Here is a 24992-nt window from a genome sequence, read left to right as displayed (position 1 = left end):
TGTTATGAAAATTGCATACAGCTGACCACATGGAAAGGATCCTGAGCAGAAACAAAACTAGTGCTCATTACCTCAGACATTAGGGAACACATACATTTTGCAATGGGTGCACATCCATGTGTATCAAGGGCACTGGACTTTTTTGTTCAGGTAAGTGAGCCTCCCTCAAAGGTGCAGAGATGCAACAACTGACTTCTTAATTCCCTAGGGTTTGGAACACACTTGGAAGCATTGCTTGCAAGCCAGACTCTGCCCTTTTTAACATGGAAAAAAATTACCACTCATTTCTGCTACTGTCCAATATGGAACAATTCCAATAAAAAACCACAGAATTAAGAAGTAGAAGCTGTAAAACTTTTGGTGGAACTTATGTGAAGCACCACAGTTAATGTATATATATGCTGACTTCAACAATCTGCTGATGATGGATAATATATTGACTGATAGGCAACCCAATGACAGCCAAAGAACCCAAGCTGGGTCAGTGGGAAGCATGCCTCTGTATACACTGGGCTTTAAGTTAAACAGTTCAGAAAAAAGACTGATTTTTACTAAAGCACCTTGAACCACAAACATTGCTTCCACTATCTGGGCAGCCCCCAGCTTCAACAATGCACAAATGGAGGTACCAGTAGCAAGGTAAATGCTTTTATAAAGAACAGAATGATTCTTGGTAAAATAAGCACATAACAATGTCTTGTGAGGACCAGTCTGCCAATATTATTCTGTCTGCCACCATCCTTCAGAGGATGACTTTCACAGCCTGACTCATAGTTTCATTCAGCCAAGTTCTAGACTAGGAAGAAAAAAATTAGTCTGCCACAATTGTTATTGCTGGAAGTGGGGACATAATTAATTTATGATACCTTCCTTTCTGTAATGTTGAGTTATAAAGGATCACTGCAAGCATTTTTTGATAAAATCACTCCGTATGTTTCTCCATGGTGTAAAATGAAGAATAACAGTATGCAGAAGAAAAATTAAATTCTTTTGTTTGAGGAGATACATATGAGCACAGAAAAAAATGAAAATTTAGCTGGTATCACAGATAAGCCCCCAAGAAAACAAACATGCAGGTACCTGAAGGTGTAGTTTCCAGGAACAAGGTTAGACAAATGCAAGACAGGTGTGTCAGCAGATGCCTTCTGCTCTCGCAGGGGACCTTTAATTTCCTCCCAGTGGTAACTCACTATCTTCACATCATCTATGCTTTCTACATTCATTAAAGAAAAACCCATCAGTTTCTTGTAGCAATTGCTGGAATGAATATTTAAGTCATTCATATGTTCATCCCTAACTGGTTTTCTACAATTGTCTCTACGAATATAATTGAACAAGCTTCATTAACCATAGAGTCATACCAAGCTACCTTTGGTACGATTTATCTAAACAATTCTTCACACACATGAATTAAAAATAAAACCAAAAAATCAGTCTCAAACTCTACACACTCTGACTTGTCTGCACTCAGTAATTATGAATATAGTTACAACACCTCATCACACCCTATCTGACAGCTCTCTACTATGGCTCCAGCTGTACTGCACAGAGACTCTCTGGGCAGGACAGGAAGAAGCTTTAAGAGTAGCTGCTGTCTGGATGCAGCAGTCTCTGACACACTGCATCTCAATCTCCACATGCAATGTTGTGTTTTATAATTTTTTAATTTATTAAAATAATTTATAACTGGACATATATTACCAAAATAAATAATTATTCAGGGAACTTCTGGGAAGAGTGAGAATAAGAAATTTCACTTGAAACTGACAAACAATAATGTTGTAACCGTATATTAAAAATATAGGATATAAGCACAGGATGGTCCAGTACATACGACTGCCATCAATGAAGGTAGAAGTTGTAGGCAAGGAAACTTCTTGCACTTTGGGTGAAACAACAGCGACAGGTGGCTGGTTAATTCTGACTGCTGTGAGAAAGATGGTGGAAAAAAAAAAAGGGAAGAAAAAAATATTAGTGAAAGCCCAGGCAAAACTAATGTTAAGTCTACAGATCAATAGTCCCCAGTGATTAAATCTAGGACACACAGCTTTGCAGCATCTGCTGTCCTTTTTGGACAAGGCAAAGAAGAGGTTACTGATAAGCAGTGTGCTGACGCAGCAGTGTTCCACTGCAGTGCTCCTATGTGGTGTAATTCAAATCAGAGCTGTGCACTGTAACCTGCAGACAGAGCCGGATCAGCACATGATTGCCGTCCCTAGCTGGAGAACAGCACCAGGAAAGGTGGCATGATGATATCTCAGGCTTTGCCTGAGGAGGGGGAAAGACTAGAGAGCCCTTAAACACAGTGAGCAGGACCCTTAGCTCTACTTTCTTAAAACCCCTTGTAGACACCAAGATATGAAACACATCAGCATGACTGGACTGCCAGATGTCCTTGACAAACAGTAACTGAGAGACTGTTTGATAAGTATGCTGTACTTGTGTAGAAGAAATTTATTATATCACTCAACTGATTTACCTGGTTTGACCGTGACATTTACAAAACCTTCACCAAAGGCATTTTCACCAGAAACTGTCACTTTGAAGGCATAAAGTCCCACTGATAACTGAAACAAATATAGAACAAATAGGGTTACATGTTGAATTATACCAAAGTATGCTTATATCTGACAATCATATCACAAAAGAGTAAATATGGATGTCTGAATCCTCAAACCTACTTATAAACAAATATATAAAAGGCCACTAGCCACTGCCTGGAAGTGGGGAATATGAAGCAAACACAGAGGAGTTTTTACTATATCTTAGAAAATTATTAGAGCACTCTAAGATACTGGCATACATTTAGTGACACAAACAAGTGAAGAGACTCAGGATGGCTTGAAGCCATTTGTACTCCTTGAATCAAGGTGCCCTTCCCCACAGGTTACAATTCTGTGAAAGGATCACACAAACACAATGAGCCTGAGCTTACAGCTAACTTACATGAGAGAGCTTCAAAGTCTGGCTGTGCCTGCGCTCCATTTCCCCACTGTAGTCAGCAGGGTGACTGATTAGGCTCCACTCATAGGTGTAGGCTGTTTCTAGGAGCAATAACACAGTGTAAGAACAATCAGTTTTGTGTTCAAGATAAGCACAGAAAACAAAGAAATCAAGTTCACCACTCATCAGATAAAACGCCACAGTCATGAAATCATGACTGCTACTGCTTAAGCCTGTAAAATGAAGCAGTATGACCACATGGAAACTCCCAGTGTGTTCCAACTTGGTAAAGCAGCAAGGATGTAATGGACTTCACAAATAATCAACTTCTTCACAAAAACTAGCTTCATGTGAAGCCAACATATTTTACATAGCTACTTATGAAACATCTTATACTTGCTCCTGAAATTCAGAAGCTGGCAGTTTTAAGGCAAATGTTGCATTCAAAACCTACTTTCCCATCTCTCCTGAGCTTTACAGCAAGATGCTATAAACTAGGTTTCATCATCTTTTGGTAGACATTACAGGCTTTCTATTGAACCATCTGGCTATTAAGTTCAGGTTCTGAAAGTAAAAGCCACTTAAAAAAATTTCCTCTTTAAAATCCAACAGAGGAAATCCTCTCTGCAGTTAGAGCTGCAAAAGAGGCAGTATTAGAAATAAGAAAAATTGTTTTATCCCAAGTGGTGGATGTTCACATAACTCAGAACTTGTCTGCATTTACAAGTTGGTAGTGTATGCATCTCCTTGTGTACCAAGGCATTCAACTCACCTGTAGATGGTGGTGGGACAGCAAAGGCATTCAGTTCAACTTCATTTTTGGGTAACACCACTTGTATGTTATCTCCAGCAGACACAGTAAGTTCTTTAACTGCATATAAGACAGGATGAGTACACTATGTTATAACAGATGGAACTGATATAAATTTAGTATTGTCAAATATTATTTGCAATGGATTAAGCAAAATTTGACAAGTACTCTAGAGAGAACAGGCAGCAATAATTAAAAAAATCCTTAATGCATTATAAAATAATGATCTATTTAATCATGACAGTGATTCCTTCACCTTTTACCAAACAAAAGTGTTTTTTTTTTCTTCTCCAGCTATGATGTTTCATTTTCCCTACTACTGTTTCAGAGAAAAGCATTCTCATTCTTCCTTTATATCAGAGGTAACAATGCTCTGCATAAAGAGTTATGTATTTTTCTCAGTAATTGCAAGTACAGGAATTAAAAAAACATAGTTACAAAAGACAAAAAATCATAGTAGAACTTTAATATCACACTTCCCTTTACCAAGAAGTACTATTTCAATGTTCATGTGGCACTTGCAAGGCAGGTTCCAATGTCCATCTTGTGTTCCTTTAAAAAAATCCACTTGCATAGCAGGGCAAATGGTTATTTCTTATCTGAACTGCCTATTCAATCCACTTGCTATCCAGTCCTTGTCTGTGAAAACTTTTCTCTTTCAAAAAATGCCAAAGTACACAAAAACAGCCCCCAGGAGAAATATACCAAAGCACAACTTAGTCTTGTATTTCAAATGTTTCAAATATCTTCCTTTTAATATTGGGAAACCACAGAACAAAACTTCTCCAAAGGCAGCATTCACTAGTGTCCAAATGTCCAACTTACAAACTCAGAAGAGATGCCAAAGAAGCTACTCAGTAGTGGCAGCTGATGGGTCTAAAAATGATGAAATGAAGGCACTGACACTTTCTGTCACTGCTACTTAAATTCACCCAAGGCTTCACAATTGATCATGGAAGTTGCCCTAGACACCTGTGGAGCGAAGGTTTGCACTTGGACCTTTACATGCGATGATAATAAAATGGCTAGAAGAGGGTGATGGCCAAGAGAGAAGGAAGGACTGTCACTGAGACTTTCTAGACAGTCTGGCTGAGAACACACAAACTTTAGGCAATCCTTGTACAAAGCAATACCTACTGTGAGATTCATCACAACCTTCCCTTCAGCTTCTTCTTCCAAAGTCCTTTCTGGGCCCTCTTCAATCTCCTCCTTCACAGGAGGAGGAGGGGAAGAGCTGCCTAGCCAACAGTCAATGGTAATGATGATTCATTGTCTTGGAGAGGAATCTCTTGTAGCTTAGCTCTTCCTCTTACCTTCTATTGCTATCCTGGCTGGCAGGTTGCATTTTGGTAGAGGGTGTCAAAAATGTCCCAAACCACACTTTCTCTACCAAGAAGCAAAGGGCTTAGCTCTCCACATCCCTCAGTACACTAGGAGTGCAGAAAAACACACATCTGTGCTTCTCTGCTTCTTGTGGTCCTTCTAACCCTTTGTCAACGTGCACAGGGAGGCAGGAAATTCAGCAGGAGAAAGGAGATACATGAACATACACACAGAATTTAACACAACTACAGAGGACATGGTAGTTAGAAGTCCTTTTCAAAATAAAACCGATTGTTCTGCAACTGTAAGTGTGATAAGCTTTCCAACAGCTTTGAAATTAGAGCAAAATTTTGTTTTCCCAGGATTTGGAGGCCATGTTCTCCACTGTTAAGGGCTGAGGTTCCTCAGGTCTCACCTATGTTGCTGCATGGTATCTGGCAACTATGGATAGGCTTCTACTGCAGAGTATCTGAGAGGGAGCAGTGCTCTGAAGAGTCACACCAAAAACAACAATATGGCTACAAGAGACTGTTCTGAAACCCCAGAAAGCTTCAGGTATTGCTTACAAAGTAAAAAAAAAACAACCAAAAAACCAAAAAAAAACCAAACAAAAAACAAAAAACCAAAACCCAAAAAACCATAAAACATTTAAAACAGGTCTTAATCTCTGCTTTTTACTTTATTTCCTTGAGCTGTCATTTCCACTAATGGTGGACTTGGTCAGAGTTTGCCTCAGAATTAAGTGACTACAGGGTCTGGGGTTTGCAGTGTTACTGTAGGTCTACAGGTTTAAAGTGGGATTATGTGACATTTGGATAAAGAATGAGCTCTTACTAACAACAGGTTGGAAACCTGATAGTAAAAAAGTCATCTCCACCCTCTGTCCAACCTGCAGGTACCCCTCAGCCCCTCAGATCATCAGCTCTGTTGAAACATTACCTGCTTTAGCAGCAGTAGCAGGTGGTGTGAACAGCTGCATGGGCTCAGATGGTGCAGCACTAGTGGGAAGCAGCATGATCCCACCTTCAGTGGTATTCTCTGGGGCTACTGTGGGAGTCTGGGTTTTCTCTGATACGCCTGGGGAGAAATCTGGTTTATCTGAAGAAGAGAAAGGTGTAGCAGCAGCCTGAAAAAAAGGAATTATAGGGAAAGAGTTGTGAGACATTTTTCACATTTCTTGATTTAGAGGTATGCTGTTTTTTAAATAGCATGTAGGATGACCCTAGTGATTTATGTTACTAGGAGATTTTATGCACGTACAGAATACTCGTTGAACAAGGACTGGGTTTTTTTCCAACCAGGCTTTGTAACAACTGCTAATAATTTTCCAAGTTTCAGACATAGAACAGTCATGTGGTAACCTGGAATACAAGTAATGCTACCAGTTACCAAAATATTAAAAAAAATCAGTATGACAGGTCTAAATACAGTCATAAACCTTTAAAAGCCAATGTCAGAATGCCTAGGTGGTATTATTGTCTTTGTGCTGTACACAAACGTAACAGAGCCCTTGCTTCTTACAACATCTGCTCAATACACAAGTTGCTCATGCCTTTTTATCTCCTCAACAGTAATAAAACACCCTATGTGTCTCTACTTCAGGCATCAAGCAGCGCTGCCTCACCTTGTTAGTAAACCAGAACTGTCGCAAAGGACATGGCAAGTGTGGCAAGAATAACTCAGCACTGGGTTAATCTTGCCTTTCAACCACACATTACCCTCAATGGGCCAGCAGGTTTTCATTAATACTCTTAAGACTTATTTCTGATTCAATGATATGGGAAAAGCATTTTTCTAATTATGGCTACTGTGTTTGGCATATGAAGGTACAGCAAAATACTACTATTTGTACATTGTCTATTAACTGAAGAATAGGATTAATGAAGGTTGGCAAACTGTATACTAACATCACAAACAGCTAGGGTCCCTGGAGGTAGCCCAGTTCAGCCCCTGCCCCCAAAGCAGGGTCAGGTACAGCACTGTTCAGGGCCAAATTCAGTCAGGCTATGAGTATCTCCAAGGACAGAGAATCCACCTCTCTGGAAAACCTCCAATGTTTCAGCACCCTCACAGAAAAAAAAAAAAAAAAAAAAAAAGGGGGTTTAGTGTTTAAATAAAATTCCCTGTATTTCATTTTGTGTCCATTGTATCTTGTCCTGCCACAGAACATCACTGAGAAGAGCCTGGCTCCATCTTCTTCACACCCATTAGAGTTATTTATACACATCTGTAAAATCCCCTGAACCCTCTCTGCTCAAGGCTGAACAGTCCCAACTCTCTACTTTTTGCATTCCAGGCACTCTACTTTCCCTTTGCAGTTTGCCTCCCTAGGAAATAAGAGCAGCCCTGCCTGCCTCCTGGACAGGAGAAAAAGGTCCTTGTGCAGCTGGGAATGTGAAAACAATGCCAGGAACTGCTCCTTCCCAGCCTACAAGAAAACAGAGCACAGAAGTCATTTGCAACTCCTTCTCAACCTTCAACAATGGACACAGAGAATAAATCCCTATGCAGTGTCAGGGATTGCGGCTCCTCACCCTTGAGGATGCTGAGGACAGCACCAAGAGCTGCACTTTTGGGTGAGTCCATAACAGAGGCAAGACAAGCTCCTTTGTGGTCACATGGCTCTGCTCCATATGCAAACAGTACTCTGAGCAGCTGGACACTGAGAGCAGGATCAGGGACTGCAGCTCTCCTAAAGTAGTGCCTTCAGGAATCTCACCTTTGACAGAATCATGTATAGGGAGAACCTAAAGCCCATCCTGTTTTGTATCTTGACAAAAGGTCTTTCCTCCAGATAGGTCTCCTTTACATACTCATTCCACCCCTCATCTTTATAAAAGATTTTCTTCCCACACTTGGGCAAACCACAGTGGGTTTTTGCGTTCTGAATTTGAGGGAAGTTTACTTTCCTGAGCTTCCTCTGGCTCCTCTCCTCTCCTCATCCTTTGCCAATCTAGCAGCTGAAAAGCAGCCATCATGGCTTTGTAGGACAGATGGAGACAAAGTCAGCTCAAACGTACCTTTCCAGGGTGCCTCTTCTGCAGTGGCACCAAACATCACTTCAGTCAGCAAGCCTAGGCAAGACACTGCAGTCAAAAAAGGTGCCCTGTGGCACTGTCACGTCTGAAGTGGTGTCACAGCCAAAAAGGCAAACTAAAAATGTTAGCAGGCAGCAGTCAACTGGGGCAGGGACAATATCAGAAATTAAGCTCTCAGACAGAAACTGTTACTGAGAGATTTGCTGGAACAGATGTGGAGAGCAAGATTAACCTAAATTGCAGCTTGGGAAGTGAAAGTTAAAGGAAAGAAAAGAATTCTTTCCGGGAGTGAGTCCGATAGGCAGTTCTGCTGGTAGGGACTTTGTGGGCTGTTTGCTTTTACCCTTTTTTACAGCCACTATTGCTTGATACAAACACACCAATGGTGAGGGCCCACATCCTCCAGTTCCCTGGGTTTGACTTGAGTGCAAATCTCTTGAGAATTCCAACAGAAAACAAGAACAATCATATAACATGAAGTACAGACTTCAAAATAGAAAGAAAGGTAAATCTAAATATCAAAACATCTTTCAGGGGTTTTATACATCCTCTATGGATCAAGTCAATGTATTTTTAACCAAACAGAACTGTTCAGCTTCTGCAGACAACAAAACTGAAAACAAAGCCAAAACAAGAGACGAACATCTATGTTATTCAGCTGCATTCTAAGTCTTAAATATGAATTCTGAAGGCAAGCCAATCGGACACTAAAAGGCTCACCATCACATAGAGTCTGTCAGCCATCTTAAGACTTCTTAGGTAGAGATTTATGCATTTTGACTGCACCATTATCCCTGCAAATACAATAAGCACAAGAATTAAGTCAGGCCTTATCTATTGAGTAAATGTTTGGAACATTGCAGCATCAACATAGCAACAGCTAGACTCTGGCTAAGACCTTAAAAACCTTACTTGGCTTAGCAGATCAGATGGAAATTAACTGGAAATTTTAAAAAGAAATTTTCAGTAGAAATTTTAAAAAGAAAATTAATTCTTTGCAGATATCTCTCTTAAAGGATGGGCAGCACTGCAGATTTCTGATCTGGGCAGCTGGGCAGCACATACTCTGTACAGATTTCTGAATGTACTCATGCTATTGAGCTGTCAGAGACTGACAGTCTGTAAGATCCCTCTGTACTCTGATGTAAACCAAACAGTCAGGTGACTCGTTTAAGTGACAAACCCCATATTCTCGCTCCCAAATCACATACAGAAATTCCCTGTATTTGACTGCATTTATGACAAGGATGCTCCAAGGGCACAGATTCCAGAGTTCTGTGTTTGGTTGGTTTCTCATTTTAAAATCTCTGTGCAGGTCCTTGCTCAAAGTACACAGCACCTGACACCACATCCTGCTGACTACTGTGAAGGGAGGGAATCAGGGAATCACATTTTTGCCACCTTGCTCTGTCTGGCTTGTCAAAACAGCTTTGTCTGGAAGCTGCAGAAGGGAGTGCATCAGCACAGATTTAGGAACAGAGATATAGAATTGCTGTGGCAGAACTGAGAGGATGATAGGAAAACATTGTATAATGTGCAATAAACAGGGCAATTCATTAAACTTAGTAGCAAGCATGAGTTTAAGACCTTCATATTTTCATAACCTATACAAAACCACCACAGTTTGAGAGGTTGTTTGGATTATATACCAATGGAAAAACTATTTGGAAACCTCTCGGCATTTTTCTTCAAAGGTAAAATTTTAAGATTTTCTTCATAACAAAATTTGGTTTTCAAAAACCAACTCTTTTCAGAAGGAAACACAAATATGTGCTAAACAATCCATATGAGATTTGATGAAAATATTTGCTTGCTGGAGAAAGAGACACATAAGAAGGAAATCTTATCACCACAGGCAGCTTCTATTTCACTAGACTCACAAGTAAAACTCCCAACCAGAAAAACCTGAAGCCAAGCTGAAAATTTGTGTTGGGCATACTTGGCAGGACTTAGGTGACAGAGGAACAGCTGCAGGGGCCATCCTGGTGGTCCCAGTCAGTTTGGCAGTAGATGGCATCAAGCTGCCATGCACCAACACCGTAACCTCTCAAACCTAGTCAAAAAAAGGGCAATAGCCACTGTGGGCAGGGGACACAGGAGGATGGAGGGGGAGGCACAACAGGAAACATCTGGAAGCAAACATTATTGTGCAGAGGGCTGGAGACACCCTCGTGGAAACATACACTCCATGCCACCTCCCAGGGAAATGAGGCCCACAGAGAAGCCCACACCAGTGCAGATGAAACAAAAAGGAAGGAACAGTTGCAGGAAAGAGAAAGAAATGACAAGTGGCAGAAAGGATACTGCCATGCACTGACCCCAACCTCTTGTGCCACCTGTTTCCTCACCAAAGTGACCAAGCATAATCTGCAGTGAAAGGAACAGGAGTGGAGACTAGGAAGGGGAGAGGAGATGTGTCTGCACTGAAGCTGATTCTAGGGAAGGTCAGGGAAAACTATTTGCTAAAACTGCTCATCATCTCCATTTCTCCACATGTGTCTAAATTCAAAGCAATTCCCACCTAGGAAACAAAGGTCACTTAGACTTTGGCAGTTTCTGAAAGCCTTCTGCTTCCCCAGATTCCTTCTTTACATTAATAGAGAGCCTTTAGAGCCATTTCTCAATACATGTCATGAACAGCTTTTGATGTTATCCCATTAATATGCTTTCTACAGCTCTGCTGACAGAGCACATCCCAACAACCTTCTAACTACACTTGTCTTACCAGTTCTTCAGCATCACTATCAGCTGTGGCAAAAGACTGACCCAGGTTTGGCATTTCATCCCTTCTACACAGAAAGCAGCAATCTCATTCCTCAGCCTTTTTATTGGAATTTCAGTGGCTGTGCTAGCATAATGTTAGCATAATATAAAGATCACAGAAAAATGACTATGTGTCCCAGTGAGAAGTAGGTTTCTCTCCATTTCACTTTCTAATAAACTCCCATCTACAGTCAGTGTAAAAACATAAAGCAAAATCTTTGTATTCTGGCTGGGGTGGGAAAATCAAAGTAGAGATCTACAAAGTAGGCTTGGCCATATATATTTATCACTGCTGCAGGATGTGAAATCTCAACTTTCAAAAAATAGTATTCACATGATGCCTTAGAGACAGGGAACAAACTTGCTCAGCTCTGACACATAGTTTAGGTGAACTCGAAATTTTATGACTCCTCTAAGGCACAAGGCATAAGCAGTTCAGTCAGCAGGGATCCTGACAATTGGCTAACAAGTAGCTTCCATTAGACAGCAAAATGCAATGGAAACAAGTTTCAAGTCTTACTGCACACCTAAAGTGCAAAGTATGGTGGAGCACAGAGCAACTGCAGATTCTTGGTGAGGCTTGATTTCCATCAAACTACACAGGCAGCAACTAAAAGATACTTGCAAGCTTCCCCTTGCAGATGGAAGGAAATATGGGACATGAATTTAGTATAGCTGTGGTCAGATGTCTTTTATTTTAGCTCAGCTATTGCCCTCTGTTAGAACTACCTACACGACATGTCACTCTAAATGAAAGAATAAAAGAATGTCATGAAAGAATGTCACTCTAAATTTTATTAGCAGTGACAGTCTCCTTTGGTATCATACTCTTCATATGTACACATATACATACTTTTTGCTAAGAGAAAAGATAACATACAGAGATAAGATAACATACTAAGAAAAAAATAATCAATATCTACTCTTCTCACCTAAACCCCAATCTTTATTATGCTAATTTTGAAGTGTGCATGGTAGGAAGTTTTAAAAAGAAGTCTCCCATCATCAATTCTGCTTGCAGAAGCAGTATCTAATTTTCAGCTTGCCACAGCACTCCTTCTGTTGTCAAGTGTTCTTCCATACACATGAAGACAAGTTCTAGTCTCTTCTCACTTGTGCCAATACACTCCAGACCAACTTAGTCAGTCATAAAAGTCACAGGCTACCTTGACTCTACAGGAGATGGTCCTCAAAAAGCAGCCTGCTGTCATGGCCCCCAGTTAACTCCAGGGCAATCTCCCTTGCAATTCTTCCAAACAGATCCCCCAACAGGCCAAAGACTGCTCTACTGCAGCTCACGGTTGTGACCCTGCTTCCTCACTTATTTCTGCCTCTCTAAGGAGCTTCTACCTCATGCCTGCATCCCTAATCAATCCTTTGTTTCCTGCAAGGGTGAGGTCCAGCAGAGTCTCGCCTTCTCAACTCTTGGAAGCAACTCAAAGCAATAACCTTCTTGAAGTTATCAACAACCTTCAGAAACTTATTGCACAGTTTTTTCCCTGCTCTCTTACCCTCCCAGTAGGTATTGGGGAGTCTTAAATCCACCATGAGGACCAGGGCTGTTAATAGGAGGTTCCTTCCAGTTACCTGAAGTCTTTATCTGTTTCTTATGACTTGCTGCTCTCCACACACACATCATCCCCTCCCAGCACTGCAGTTGTCACAGACTTCATGCAACTTTCTTATTTGCTTGCATTTTACTTCCCTACAGTAACAATAAATTACCATTTTTACAGCAAGAGATACTTGCTAGCTACAAAATCTTGTGGTATTTAGAGCAAGTCAGCTAAAACTGATCAATTTCCTCTTTCCTCTGGTAAGGGAGTCAAACCCATGGAATGCTGAATTTACAGCCTGTTTAAACTTTCCAGCTGAACCCACCCTGTTCTTAAGAACTCAAGGCCCTTTTACTCTCAACTGATCAAACCAGTTGGCATAAATAGAGAACAGGTGCACCTTACTTATACTGACTTACGTATTGGATTTTAGGTAGTTAACTTATTTTTCTAATTATCAGACTCAAGGATTCTGAGAACAGAAACACTTTATCCACTTTATCCTGCTGCACATCATGGTCTAAAACCGCTATCATCCCTCCTTAAGTTCCATGCCCCTCTCATGTTTTAAAAGCATTATAAAAATTAACTCAGCACTTACACCTGTAACACCACTGTGGATTAGTAGCATGAAACCCATGAACAGGCCTAATTTTATTGATGGAGGAGCTTATGTTCCCCTGGCCTTTGGATACCAGAGGGTCTACTAGTACTGTTCTGCTAACTTCTTCCAGTTAGTCATCAGGGGTCAGAAGTAAAGACCACTGCAACACTATTACACCATGTCCAGGTTCACTCATTTGTACACTTTCAAGGAAACCTCACAGTGCCCTAAAGGGAACTTTACTCCTTATCATCTGATGAAAAAAAAAATGTCCTTTAGTGGTTCACCTGCCACTTAAGACAATCCTATCCCCTTCAGCCTCTTCTACATGGTAACACGACTGTAAGTCACTTGAGAGTTTTAATATTATAAAGCAATAACCTAAGATTTTCAAAGATTTGAAAACTAAAATAATTGCAAAATAGCCTCATCATATTCTGCCTGCTTTCTTAGGGGCAAACATACCTCTTTTTGCAAAGCATCCTCAGGTTGTGCAAGGAGTGGAACAGCTGCTTCCCTTTCAAATGTCTTCCCAGGGAGTGGTGTAATCTCCAGAAGGGACGACCTCTCTGTGGAGTGTTCATTGATGGAAGTTAGTTCAGAGCTGTTTTTATTCAGAAGGCTTTCCACCTTCCCAGCTTCCCCTTTCTTTTCAGCAAAATCTTCCTGGTTATCTCCATCATCACCCGTGGAAGCGTTGAGGCCATTTTCACCTGCCACTATCAGGCCCCAGTCAGCATAATCCATACTGTCCTTCTGCTCGTGTTTGATGCCCACCTGAAAGGGGTCCTGCTCCAACTCTTTATAATCATCAATGTATTCAGGTATCTCCTCAAGGCTGGGATCTTTGCCAAGCAGAGACAGCTTCTTCAGGCTACTCACTTCCTCTGATGGCTCATTCTGGAGTCCCACAGAGTGGACCATACTTGGGATCACTTGCCCAAACCCTAGCAGTGAGGCTGGCCTCTGAGAAGGCCTCAGCACAAAGGTAAGGTAGGACTTGACAGTTTCAATTTTTTTAGGTTCACAATTGTCTTTGTGTTGGCAGTTCACGATGTAACAGCGTCGTTCAAACATCCAGGACAAGTCACAACCAGAGAGATCACAACACGCTGCAATGCAGTCGGACACTGACAAAGCGTGAGGAACTCGCATGATTTTAGTGGTTTCTAAGTTGGGAGATATTACTGCACCTGAGTATGTGGCTCCTTCTCTGCACTGCTCACAACTGGAACCTGCAACAACACCACCAACATAAGGCACAGCACTACATCCAATTCATAATACAGTTTACTGTGACCATAAATAGCTTTCAGGATAGAGACACGTGGTATCCTGTTTAAAAAAGCTAATTTCCTTTCACTAATATCACCACTACCTTTTTTAAGCATGTCCCTTTGCAGCAATATTTTTACTTTGGAGGATTTTCCAGTGTAGGACCTTGACATATTATGTAGAAGTACCTTTTACTCCTGTGCTACAAATTCAAATACGTAGAGATGAAAGCAAGTTGCCAACACTTAAAAACAAGAAAAGAGCAGAGAATAAAAACAAAACAAAACAAACAAAAAAAACCCCACCCCCCAAACCAAACAAAAAAACCCCAAAACCATGTGGTACCTCCATTACTTCTGCAGCATCTTCCTACTGGGATCTTTAGAAACATGTTTTAAAACAAAACTCAAATAAGATGCTGTAGCATGTCATTGTTTCACTTGAGGGAGAAGGGAGCAAAATTCTAAATAGGAGAAAGATTTGCCATCTCATCTGAATGTCATGAAGAGTTCCTCACTCCAACATACTTACTGGTCTTAATATAAAACCTGGATCAATTTCTCAAACTTTTGCTGCTTTAACCACAAGTTCATGTGAAAATCCAAGAGCTTGCTCCAGTATGGAGCTCTTTCCTTCATTTCCAGTAAAGCTGAAATTTTTTAACATGACATTAGAATTATTTTCATGGCACATTACAGACTGAGTGTGAAATGGTCAAAAAGAGCATCTATCAACATATTATATATTCCAGTCAGTTTTTAACATCTTTTCTAGGTGTTTTTCCCGTGCTTATAACTGCTCTTCATAATTCTTCTCTCTAAAATCTGATAGTGTTTCAAGAAAGTTGAGTAAAACCAGAAAATTACTCTCTTTGGTTTTCAACTGGACTTGCTGTCTCAATGAATGAAAACAAACATGCCCCCACTGTGGAGCCAACACAGGAATAGAAGACAAAGCTGACTTCACTTGCTTTGTACCTCATTAGTCATAATAGGAAAAATGAAATCAAGCAGTAGGAATAGGTTGGCAATAGGGATTAGGTCTGAATACAAGATGCAGAGATTCTCTAACACATGTCCAGCACCACATTACAGTTACCACCCACCTCATCTGGGCTGAACTGCAGCACACTCCTTCACAATACATGGTCAGAATATAGCTATCAAAATATATGTGCAGAATCAAACTGCCTGGGAAGAACATAAAGCTTGCAAAGTAGGTTAGTTCAATGCAAAAAAAAAAGCCCCAAATCAATCAAACAAAAAAACCTGCACCATATACTGAGGGATAGAGTGGGCAAGATGGGATGATGGTTTTGCAGAGCTGGCTGTGTGGGGTAAGGAAAAACATGAAATGAAACAAATTTTAAAGAAGATTGATGATACGCAAATAAGTACAGCTGAATAGGAAGCTGACAAAAAGGATAAAGAGCTTCAAGTACCATTTTTCTGACTGCAGCTGCTCCTTCACACAGTTAGGATGCTGTCAACTGTTCCGCTTTACACTTTCAGTGAAAAAAAATCTATCCAGGGAAACATGCACTTAAAACAACCTATCCTGCATTTTTTTTCTGTTACGCTGCATATAAACATTTCCTCTACATTCCCTTTTACCTCCAAGAACATAAAGCAGTGGAAGAGACTCGGAATTGTCATCACAAGTCTTTTGTTTAAGTTGTCTGCACAACTTAGAACAGGGGAGCCAGAAAAACTGTGGGTTAAAATGAAGTATAAGAGTCAGGCATCCCATTCAACCATTCTGTCTTTTTGTAACTCAAATGCATTTAGTTAATCCCATAAATCAGTAGAGAGATGAAAAACAGGCCTTTAAAAAGGGAAAACAGAAACATGACTCTGTGCAAACGTGTAATATCAAGTCAGTAACAAATCATTACAATGAATACTTTATGAACAGCACTATTAATGTGGGCCAAAAAGCTTTTTTGATGGCTGTTTTCATCACCCCCCTTCTTTAACTTATTCCTGAAAACGAAAGTGAAGAGTGTGTTAAAAAAAATAAAACTGAAGGTTTCACTACTTATTTGTTCAGAACAGAATGACCAATAGTTCTTGCTTTAGAGACAGGCCTACACAACTGGGACACTCCACAGCTCTAACCTGAGGCCAGACTTCAAGTCCTCAATCACCTTCAAATCTCACTCCACCACTTTCAGTTTGACACATCAGTTATCACACTGCAGAGTCAACATCCCTCAAAATTCATGGTGATTCTTTAGCCATAAAGAGAAACAAGTCCAGCACATTCCTAAGATGATACATGACTTTGAACCTAGATCTCCCAGGTACGCAACCTAGCCACAAGCCTTGGCTATCTGCTTCCACACATGTCAGATGGCCTTGGTTTCATCCCAACAAGGAAGAGAAAAAAAATCTCAAAGTAATGGAAGTTTCATCTCTTGCTTTATCTAGCGTTACACTTGAATTGAATTGTAGCAGTAGGTGTGCAAGAAAGGATGAATTTATCAAGCTATTTTCGTCTCACACTGGGTGTGTCCACATGAAAAATATTTATGATCTACTTAGAGTGAACTTTCTACTTAGAGTGAACTTGATCTGATCTCTAATTTCATATTCTCTTACATCTCATCTCCAGTCTGCAGTGGACTCAGAGATAGTGAGGTTTCTCATTTACAGAAAATTTACTGAAGGTGTGCAATATGAAAGTTCACTTAGTAACATTTGTACCTGCTGCAGTATTACCCACTGTGTGAGGTCATAGCACAGCTATTTTATTTTAGTTGACTGATCTCAGGAATTAAACCTCTGTTCTACTCTGACCAGTAATGGCAAAAACCAGCATCATGCAATCCTCTGTTTCAGAAGAACTCATTCAAGTCACCAGCAGGAAGACTGATTCCCTTTATTAAAAGCCCTGAAAACCCTTTGGAACATGAGTCAACAGCCTAAAACTTCTGCAAGCAAAATGCTTCCCTTCCTCTTAGCTGCACCCTGTTACATCTACAGTAGGACAACACTGACATATCCAGAGACATATTCAGGCAAGTTGGTTACTATAAAAGAAAAAAAACCCAACCTATATCCCCTACCAAAATCCTAACAGAGTCACAGTGTGGAAAACAGTTTCATTTTAAAGAGATTCCCTCCTTTAATGAGGGAACATCCACACCTTTCTTTGAGCTTCACACTTCTGCTCCTTCACATCTTGGAGCATGACTCCATTGATGTCAAGAGCCCATGGGGAACACAGCTCCATGTCTGACATAGAACTGTCACCCTGTTGCAGCTGGCTGGAGACCTTTCCTCAAGTGGACATGGAAACCTAAGAGTTTCTCTCCCCCGTGCTTACACAGCCATGAGCACTTGAAAGATTTGGTGGCAAGGATTCTCTAGTCAGTCAGTAGAAAACTGACCATGTACTAACACTGAGGTCATCACAGCTCATCACCCCAGCAGGAAGCCCTGCAAGGGCAGAACTATCCACTCTGTCTGCTTTCCCTAGCAGCAAGCACTGTAAGAAGAAGCAGAAAGAAGTGGCAAGAGGAAATGTACAGTAATAGAGAAAAGCTCAGATTCAGACCTTGCACCAAGAAACTTCACATTTGACCAGAATCCCATTACCTTTTTGCTGGCAGCACAATACTGACAGCCCACATAGCACAATATTCTCACAGCCTAAAAGCCTCTGAACTACCTGAGCATGGAGGATTCTATAGCAGTTTGCTACAGGAAGAGTAGGATTGTCCCTGTTTTCTTGCCATATGCTCCATCTACTCTCTTTTAGCAGCAAACCAGTTCTATTCTGTTTTTAGGCTTACTGATCTGTTTTTAAATCTATTCAAGTAACTTTTACCCCATTTGATGAATTTTGAGATGAAAGACATCACATCAGTAAAAATAAGTTTTGTTTTGTCCTACTACCATTATAACACACTGAAACAATTTTGATACATTTCTGGAAGCAAAATTAAAGTAAGTTTTTAATTTTAGTTACAGTCATCTAAGAGGAGAAATTAAAATTCCAATTTTCAAGCTAGAGATAATTTCCACAGCACAGCTATAAAGCCCTGCAAGGCACACTTCATATCATAAATTATGAAAAAGGCTTATACTCCATCAGCTTTGGTAATGCCCTACAGAAGGTACTGTCCTTGAAACCAGAAAAGCAGTATTACTGCCATCTGAACATTTCTACATCTGAAATGTCACTGCATTGGTTCCTCTAGCAGCAGCTAACATCTCTGCACACCTTGAAAGCATTTTCATTCTTTTACTTCAGGCTGCCCTGAGGTTGTCTCTCAGGTCTTTAAACACACATACATATGCGACAACAAAGGCTATCAACAGTAAACATCTAGTAAACATCTGCAAATAATGATCTGCGAAGCCTTTATGGTCATTACAGCAGTCTTCACACTTCTTTTGTCCAGAATCTGTCAAGGCATCATAATTAGTTCAGTGGGTCTGATGATCCTTTCCAAGTATTGTTTTCATTCCATCAATTTTCAGCATCCCTGTTTGCTGCTGATAAACCAACTAAGTGCTATTTAAAAAGAAAGGGAAAAAAAAGTATAAGAAAAAAGAAGGGTAGATGCACAGCTGCAACTATTGCACGGCTGCAACTACTGCATCCCTCCACAAGGAAATACCAAACCACTTCCAATGCAGGTATGCACAATGTGAACTAACCTGGCACACGGCATAACTCACTATGATCTCAGAGATTGTAATCAAGCACTACACCATCTTGTATCTCTGGAAAGACCTGTGTGAACCAGGACACCAGAACATGTAGGCATGGCAGTATAAGTAACAAAGAATGCACCATGACCCCAGGGCAATGGTTCCACTGTCATTTCAAAGGCACACCCACATCATAAAGTGTTCCTTAACACTCCTGGCCTGGGCTTTACATGTTAGACATGTAGGAAGAAAAGGGTATTAATCTTTTTCAATGTCCAAGACCAGAAGTAGTGAAATGTGTTGAAAATTGAGGGCTTGTAATATATTTAGAAACACCTTCTATTAGAGTAAAGAAAAGGACATGGGTGAAGGCGATGAAGGAATCTGGGAGGTCATACAATCTACATCTGGGCTACGCGGGCTTGAAAACAGGAGACTAGATGACACAACACCTATGACTGCAATAACCTGGTAATCGCTGTTTATATTTTTGTTGGAATGGCTAATCTCAAAACAAAGCACACAACACACACACATGCAATATGAAAAAACAAGAGTCAGCCATGAGAATGCCATTCATGATATTTGCAGAAATGCACTTTAACAGCAGTATTTGCAAGGTCTGCTTCAAATGCCAAATTAAATATGCCTGCTCAAGATGAGAGCTAGACTTAATTGTTTCCAAGATACTGGACTCCAAGTTGCAAAGTCAACTCACTTGTCTGTGCTGGAAAACAATGTCTCTTCTCTCTCATAGAGAAAAAAAATAGATACATTAGCAAAAAAACATTAATTAATGGCCAGAATAATTGAAAAGTATTTCAATATATGCTGCTTTCATCAATGAATGGATTCAAAAAACTGAAACAAGATTATAAGCATGCTAAGGAATATGTATATGGATAAATTAGGAGCTGCATCCAGAGATTTTGGAAATCCATCACCCAAAATGCATGAGATTTTGAGTGACAGAGGCATAGTACCCACTCATACTTATTGCTTCACTCAGCTCAAGCCTCCTGAGAGGCATGAACATTAGTCAGTGATGGATATCTGTATCAATTAGGTTTATGTGGCACATCTTGGTAGTTGGGGGCAGGGGGAAATGGACTGCCAGAATGTCTTTGTGAGAAGACACCAGAAAATGCACCATGACAGGACAAAACCTGTTACAAGACTGACTCCCAACTGGTCAAGGTTGAGCCAAACAGGGATGGTGGCAGCTCCTCTGTGATAAGGTTTTAGAAAGAGGTGAAAAGTCTGGCACAAGTGCAGCAGGCAGGCGAGAAGAGTAAGAAAATGTGAGAAAAGCCATCCTGTATACAGCAAGGTCAGTGCAGAAGAAGCAGGAGGTGCTCCAGTGCCAGTGCAGGGATTCCTCTGCAGTTGTGGTAAAAACCATGGTGAATCACTGCTTCATTGTCCTGCTGCAGTCCATAGAGATCCACACTGAAGCGCCATGGAGGTGCTACCCCTAAAGCCCATGGAGGACCCCATCTCAAACCAGGTGGGTAAGCCCTTAAGGAAGTTGTGAACCCTTGAAAAACTCAGGCTGGAGCAGGCTCCTGGCCTGAACCCCAAGTTCATGAAGAGGAGTCCACACAGGAGCACATTTTCCAGCAAGAGCTGTGACCCCACAGGGGATCCACACTGGAACAGCCTGTTCCTGAAGGACTTTCATGTGAAAAGGACCCATGGTGGTGTAGTTCTTGAAGAATTTGAGCCTATGGGAAAGACCCCATACTGGAGTAGGGGAAGGGTGTGAGGAAAAAGGAGCAACAGAGTGGAAGCATTATGAACTAATTGCAACCTTCATTCCGTGACTCTCCAAGCTGCTCTCCAAGAAAGAAGACTCTCCAAGACTCTCCAAGAAAGAAGAAAGAATAATTGGGAGTAAAGCTGAATATGGAAAGATGGGAGAAGTGAGGGCAAGGTGTTTTTATAGTAGTTCTTACTTCTCATTATCCTGCTCTGTTTAATCGACAATGAATTAAATAAACTTCACTAAGTCAAGTTTTGTCAGCTCTTGACTGTAACTGGTACATGAACAAGACATGACCTGTCTCAATCTCAGTCCATGGAGTTTTTAATCTTATTTTTCTCTCCTATCATGCTGAGAAAGAGAAGTGATAGAGTGACTTGCTGTGCACCTGGCAGCCAGCAAAGGTCAACCCACACATTCATTAAAAGCAGTAAAACACTATTAGTCAAAAACTATCATGCATGAAATAAAACTAAATAAACCTAAACTAAATCACCTAAACAGAACAGAGTAGTCTACCTCAATTTCTTTTAATAAACCAGAGCATATTTTTCAATATCCTTCCAACATTATTCATCAGTGAGGTTGTTTCTCTCTTCTCTCAGTGATGAAGTATCAAGCCTTTCTTTCCTATATTAAGTCAGCATTCTCATTATCTTAAATTAAAATAAGTGTTGAGATAACTTGAGGGTTTTTTTAAGAAAAGATAGCCTCTAAAAGCACAAGCTCATGTGCAGAAAAAAAACGTGCAGAATGAACATTTAGCAAATTCTTGAGTCTCAGTCAATTCACCTTAAAGCCTGCGCTGAAAAGAAGTCCTTTTGACTTAGAAGAGGTAAGCATTTACTGATACATTGTAGCAAACACATCCTGGAAATTAGCAGGAACCTCCCAGTTTAATTTAATGTTAATTGTATTAAAAATACTGCAAATTACTGAGATGGAAATAAATACTAACATTTTTACTAAAATAATATGAGCTATTACATTGTATTATCCTCTAAACACTATGAACTGGTAGTTGAGATACAGGTAGAGGCTTGAAATACAGCCAGCATTTTGAAAGCAATGGTCTTGTTCTCAGATAAGCCATAGCAAATTTGTAACTAAAACCAGGTAACTTCCTATATGTATGTCGAAGATGTTCTAATCTACTAACAATTAACAGTATTATCAAAAGCATGAAGCTGTGACATTCTCTACAGGCAAATTTCAGTATTTACTGCACATTACTGTCTTCTGCTGAAGTTGCTGTGGGGTTTTTTTTTCCTAAAGATGCTAGCATAGACCCTACAGCAGGTTCTCAGTATCTCACAGGAGAGGATTTTATTTACAAAAGGCACACTTCTTCACTACAGCAATAAAAAAACTCAACTCCATGTTCTCTTCAAAAAGCTTGGCACTATGAGATCCGCATGGTGATCTTGACTACCTCGAACAACACCTATGAGCTCAGACATAGTTATTGACTATCCCCCTTAACTGCAGGATATCCATCCCATTTAATCCAACTTTTCCAAATTCAGCAGTCAATTTAAGCTTTAGCACATTAATCAAGTCTCTCCCTCATGAAACAGCCCCTTCTGTTTATACTACAAGAAGTGAGAGTCAGACAGCAGTGCATTATTTTCTCAATTTCTGCTAATATGGACACTACCGGTACCACCAGAGATAGAATTCAAACAATATTTTTTTAAGGAAATAAACTCCAGTTCTTAATACATTTTTCTTCAGTTACCATATCAAAACTACCTGGACTAGATTAAGTCTCTCTATGACAGAGGCAGTATCAACTATAATTCTTCATTTTTCTGGTTATGGAAATAAATTACTTATTCCTGTGGCTGAAGCCGAAACTTACAGGACTTTCCTGTTTTTTGAAAGGATAGATATGTTTGTAGAGAGTATGATGAAGTGAGAGATGTGAACCAGCACACTCATGCTACTCATATATAAACCACCTTATGATAATTCAGAACAAAAATGTAGCTCACAATGCAAGCAACACATTATTCTTCAATTGATCTCCTGCAAGTGAAAAAGAGGGAAAATTCTTTGAGCTCTCCCACCACCCACTCTTGCCCCATGCATCTCCCCCAAAACAGCCTGCTGAAATTGGCTTCAAACATTTACTCACAACTGCCTTCCGCCATTGCAACTTATGAAGCTGTAAGTTACCAAAGCTTTTTGCACCAAGGAGTCACAAGATTTCCCAACTTTTGTCTTATTCATATTTATTTCACAGCTGTATACACACTCCAGGAGTATTTAATTCACTTGTTCTGTCTGGATGATTCAGACACAGGAGAAGTACTCCTACCTGTTATTGTCCATAGGAACAGGCAGAGTACACCAGGTCCAAATGCCATGCTGTACCAGGAAGGCAGTGACAACCGCTTTTCCAGCCAGTCGTGCGGGAATTAGAGGTCTTAATGCTGGGTTTTTTTTCTAATACTGTTTAGTGTCCTGCTGTGGCCATCAAGCACTGAAACAGACAGCACAGGAAAAAACAGGTCAGATGTGAGCATTAATTAGAATGTCACAATTAAAGACAATAGACAGGTGACATGCAGGCTTTATCATTACTTCCTGACTTCATATCAGGCATACTGAAGATACAGAACAAACTACCCACCTGGAAATCTCTTTCTCTAGAGATACAGAAACACTCCAGAAATATTTGCACTCTTGGCCTCCAGTACTTCAAAGCCCACAAATACTCTGTCTGCAGTTATCCAGATCCTGGTTTAGCTGTGACTTTAAACTAGCAGGTACTTTTAACTGAGGAATCACAAACAGCATTCTCCATGCTAAAATCCATGCAGTGTTAAGTCAGCTTTTGAGGCAGTGCTCAAGCTATTCTTTCCCAGCTATCAAGGCAATGCAAGCAGACACTGCTCCAGAATTTCTAGGGAGACATTCCTTGTCAGGACACTAAATACTCCAAGTAAGGTGAGCAACAAATAGATGTAAGGAATGAATAGTTCAAAGCAACATTACTCATGCAAGACTCATGCAACAAAAAAACCAGTTTAGCCAAACTCCCCCCAGATAAAGGATCCTAAAAATGGATGCTTGACACTTCTGTAAATGAAAACCCAGGGAGTGGTTTTTTCAGTGAACAGCCCCTGTCAAAGCAGAGTATCATACGTTCATTACATGACTTTCATTTTTCAGCTGCCTATATCTAAATGTGATAGAAGTGCTGCTAACTGGCTACTCGTGGCAGGTTCCTTGCCACACATAATTTTATATTATGAAAAACCACCTAGGTTTTTTCCCTGTCAAAAGGAAAAGTAAGTTACTTAGACAAGCCAGGAGTGAACTAGAGTAGAAACCCTAGCAGCCCACCAGTTGGACTTTTGCTCTCCAAAAAGGGGTCCTTTATAGGTGGCACGTCTCTAAGTCACACGAACAACTGGACCCTGATCTGCAACTTGCAATTCTGTGACTGACCACAGCTTTTCCAAGGCAAGACATGTATTTATCCCAAGACAAAAGGGACCAGATGTTTGTTTTAGATGTTCAGAGTTCTATCAAAAGCTGAGTGGATCAACTGACGGAATAAATATTTCCTCCAGTTAGCTCATTAAAGAGTGTGGCTGCCTCCCTGAGGAAGCCAGACCAGCACAAGCCAAGTAAACAGGTGGCTTAACCTGATACACAGTATTAAAACGAAACAACTAACAAAAAAAAATTTAAAATACAGCAATGGGCCTGAGCTAGCTTCAACCCGCATGTCCCATTCCAGTGACAGAGGATGTCCAGTGTTGTGATGCTGGGATTATAGAAACCAGTGAAGGGGATCATACTGGTATTCAGATAGAACTGTATATTGCCACTGCTACATTTTGCCAAGTATAATGGATATTTGCATTGTGATTTCAGCATACTTTGTATTTATTCACTAAATCAGAAATCTCATGTCACAGTAAGTATCTCCAAATAATTCAATCTGATATTAGACATTGCATGCTGTACACATGGAATATCTAAATGAACCTGGTCAAAAAATACTGGACTCTGACAATTGCTCCTCAAGCCTATAGTACAAGCACTAACTTTGCTCAAAACACAAACAAAATGATTACAGAACATGACTAGAGCAAGGACTGTCCCAAGTACAAAAAGATAAGGCTTTCGGAAAGCTCCCTGTAAAACCAGGAGAGACTGTTACTAATTTTCCAAAAGCCTGATACTTGACTTCTGCGACCTTTGTTCTATCCAACATAAAACAAAACCTCCTTCCTAAGGCA

The 24992-nt window shown here is 40.4% G+C and overlaps 1 protein-coding gene across 2 annotated transcripts in view; it reads right to left on the bottom strand.

Annotated features, from left to right (window-relative positions):
* KIAA0319 (KIAA0319 ortholog) overlaps positions 1–24992 on the bottom strand; it is a 56691-nt gene that overhangs the window by 21340 nt on the left and 10359 nt on the right. For both annotated transcript variants that reach the window (XM_038129385.1, XM_038129386.1), the window contains exons 2-9: positions 23057–23221; positions 13504–14273; positions 6017–6203; positions 3716–3814; positions 2947–3044; positions 2480–2567; positions 1835–1927; positions 1081–1213 (exon numbers count right to left, since the gene is read on the bottom strand). In XM_038129385.1, coding sequence (XP_037985313.1) covers positions 1081–1213; positions 1835–1927; positions 2480–2567; positions 2947–3044; positions 3716–3814; positions 6017–6203; positions 13504–14273; positions 23057–23105 — 1517 coding nt within the window. In that variant the 5' untranslated portion in view covers positions 23106–23221. The remainder of the gene's footprint in view (positions 1–1080; positions 1214–1834; positions 1928–2479; positions 2568–2946; positions 3045–3715; positions 3815–6016; positions 6204–13503; positions 14274–23056; positions 23222–24992) is intronic.

The sequence above is a fragment of the Motacilla alba genome, chromosome 2 (assembly GCF_015832195.1).
Source record: "Motacilla alba alba isolate MOTALB_02 chromosome 2, Motacilla_alba_V1.0_pri, whole genome shotgun sequence".
NCBI lineage: Eukaryota > Metazoa > Chordata > Aves > Passeriformes > Motacillidae > Motacilla > Motacilla alba.
The sequence above is the reverse complement of the archived record's forward strand: the minus strand, read 5'-3'. Positions and strand labels throughout refer to the sequence as shown.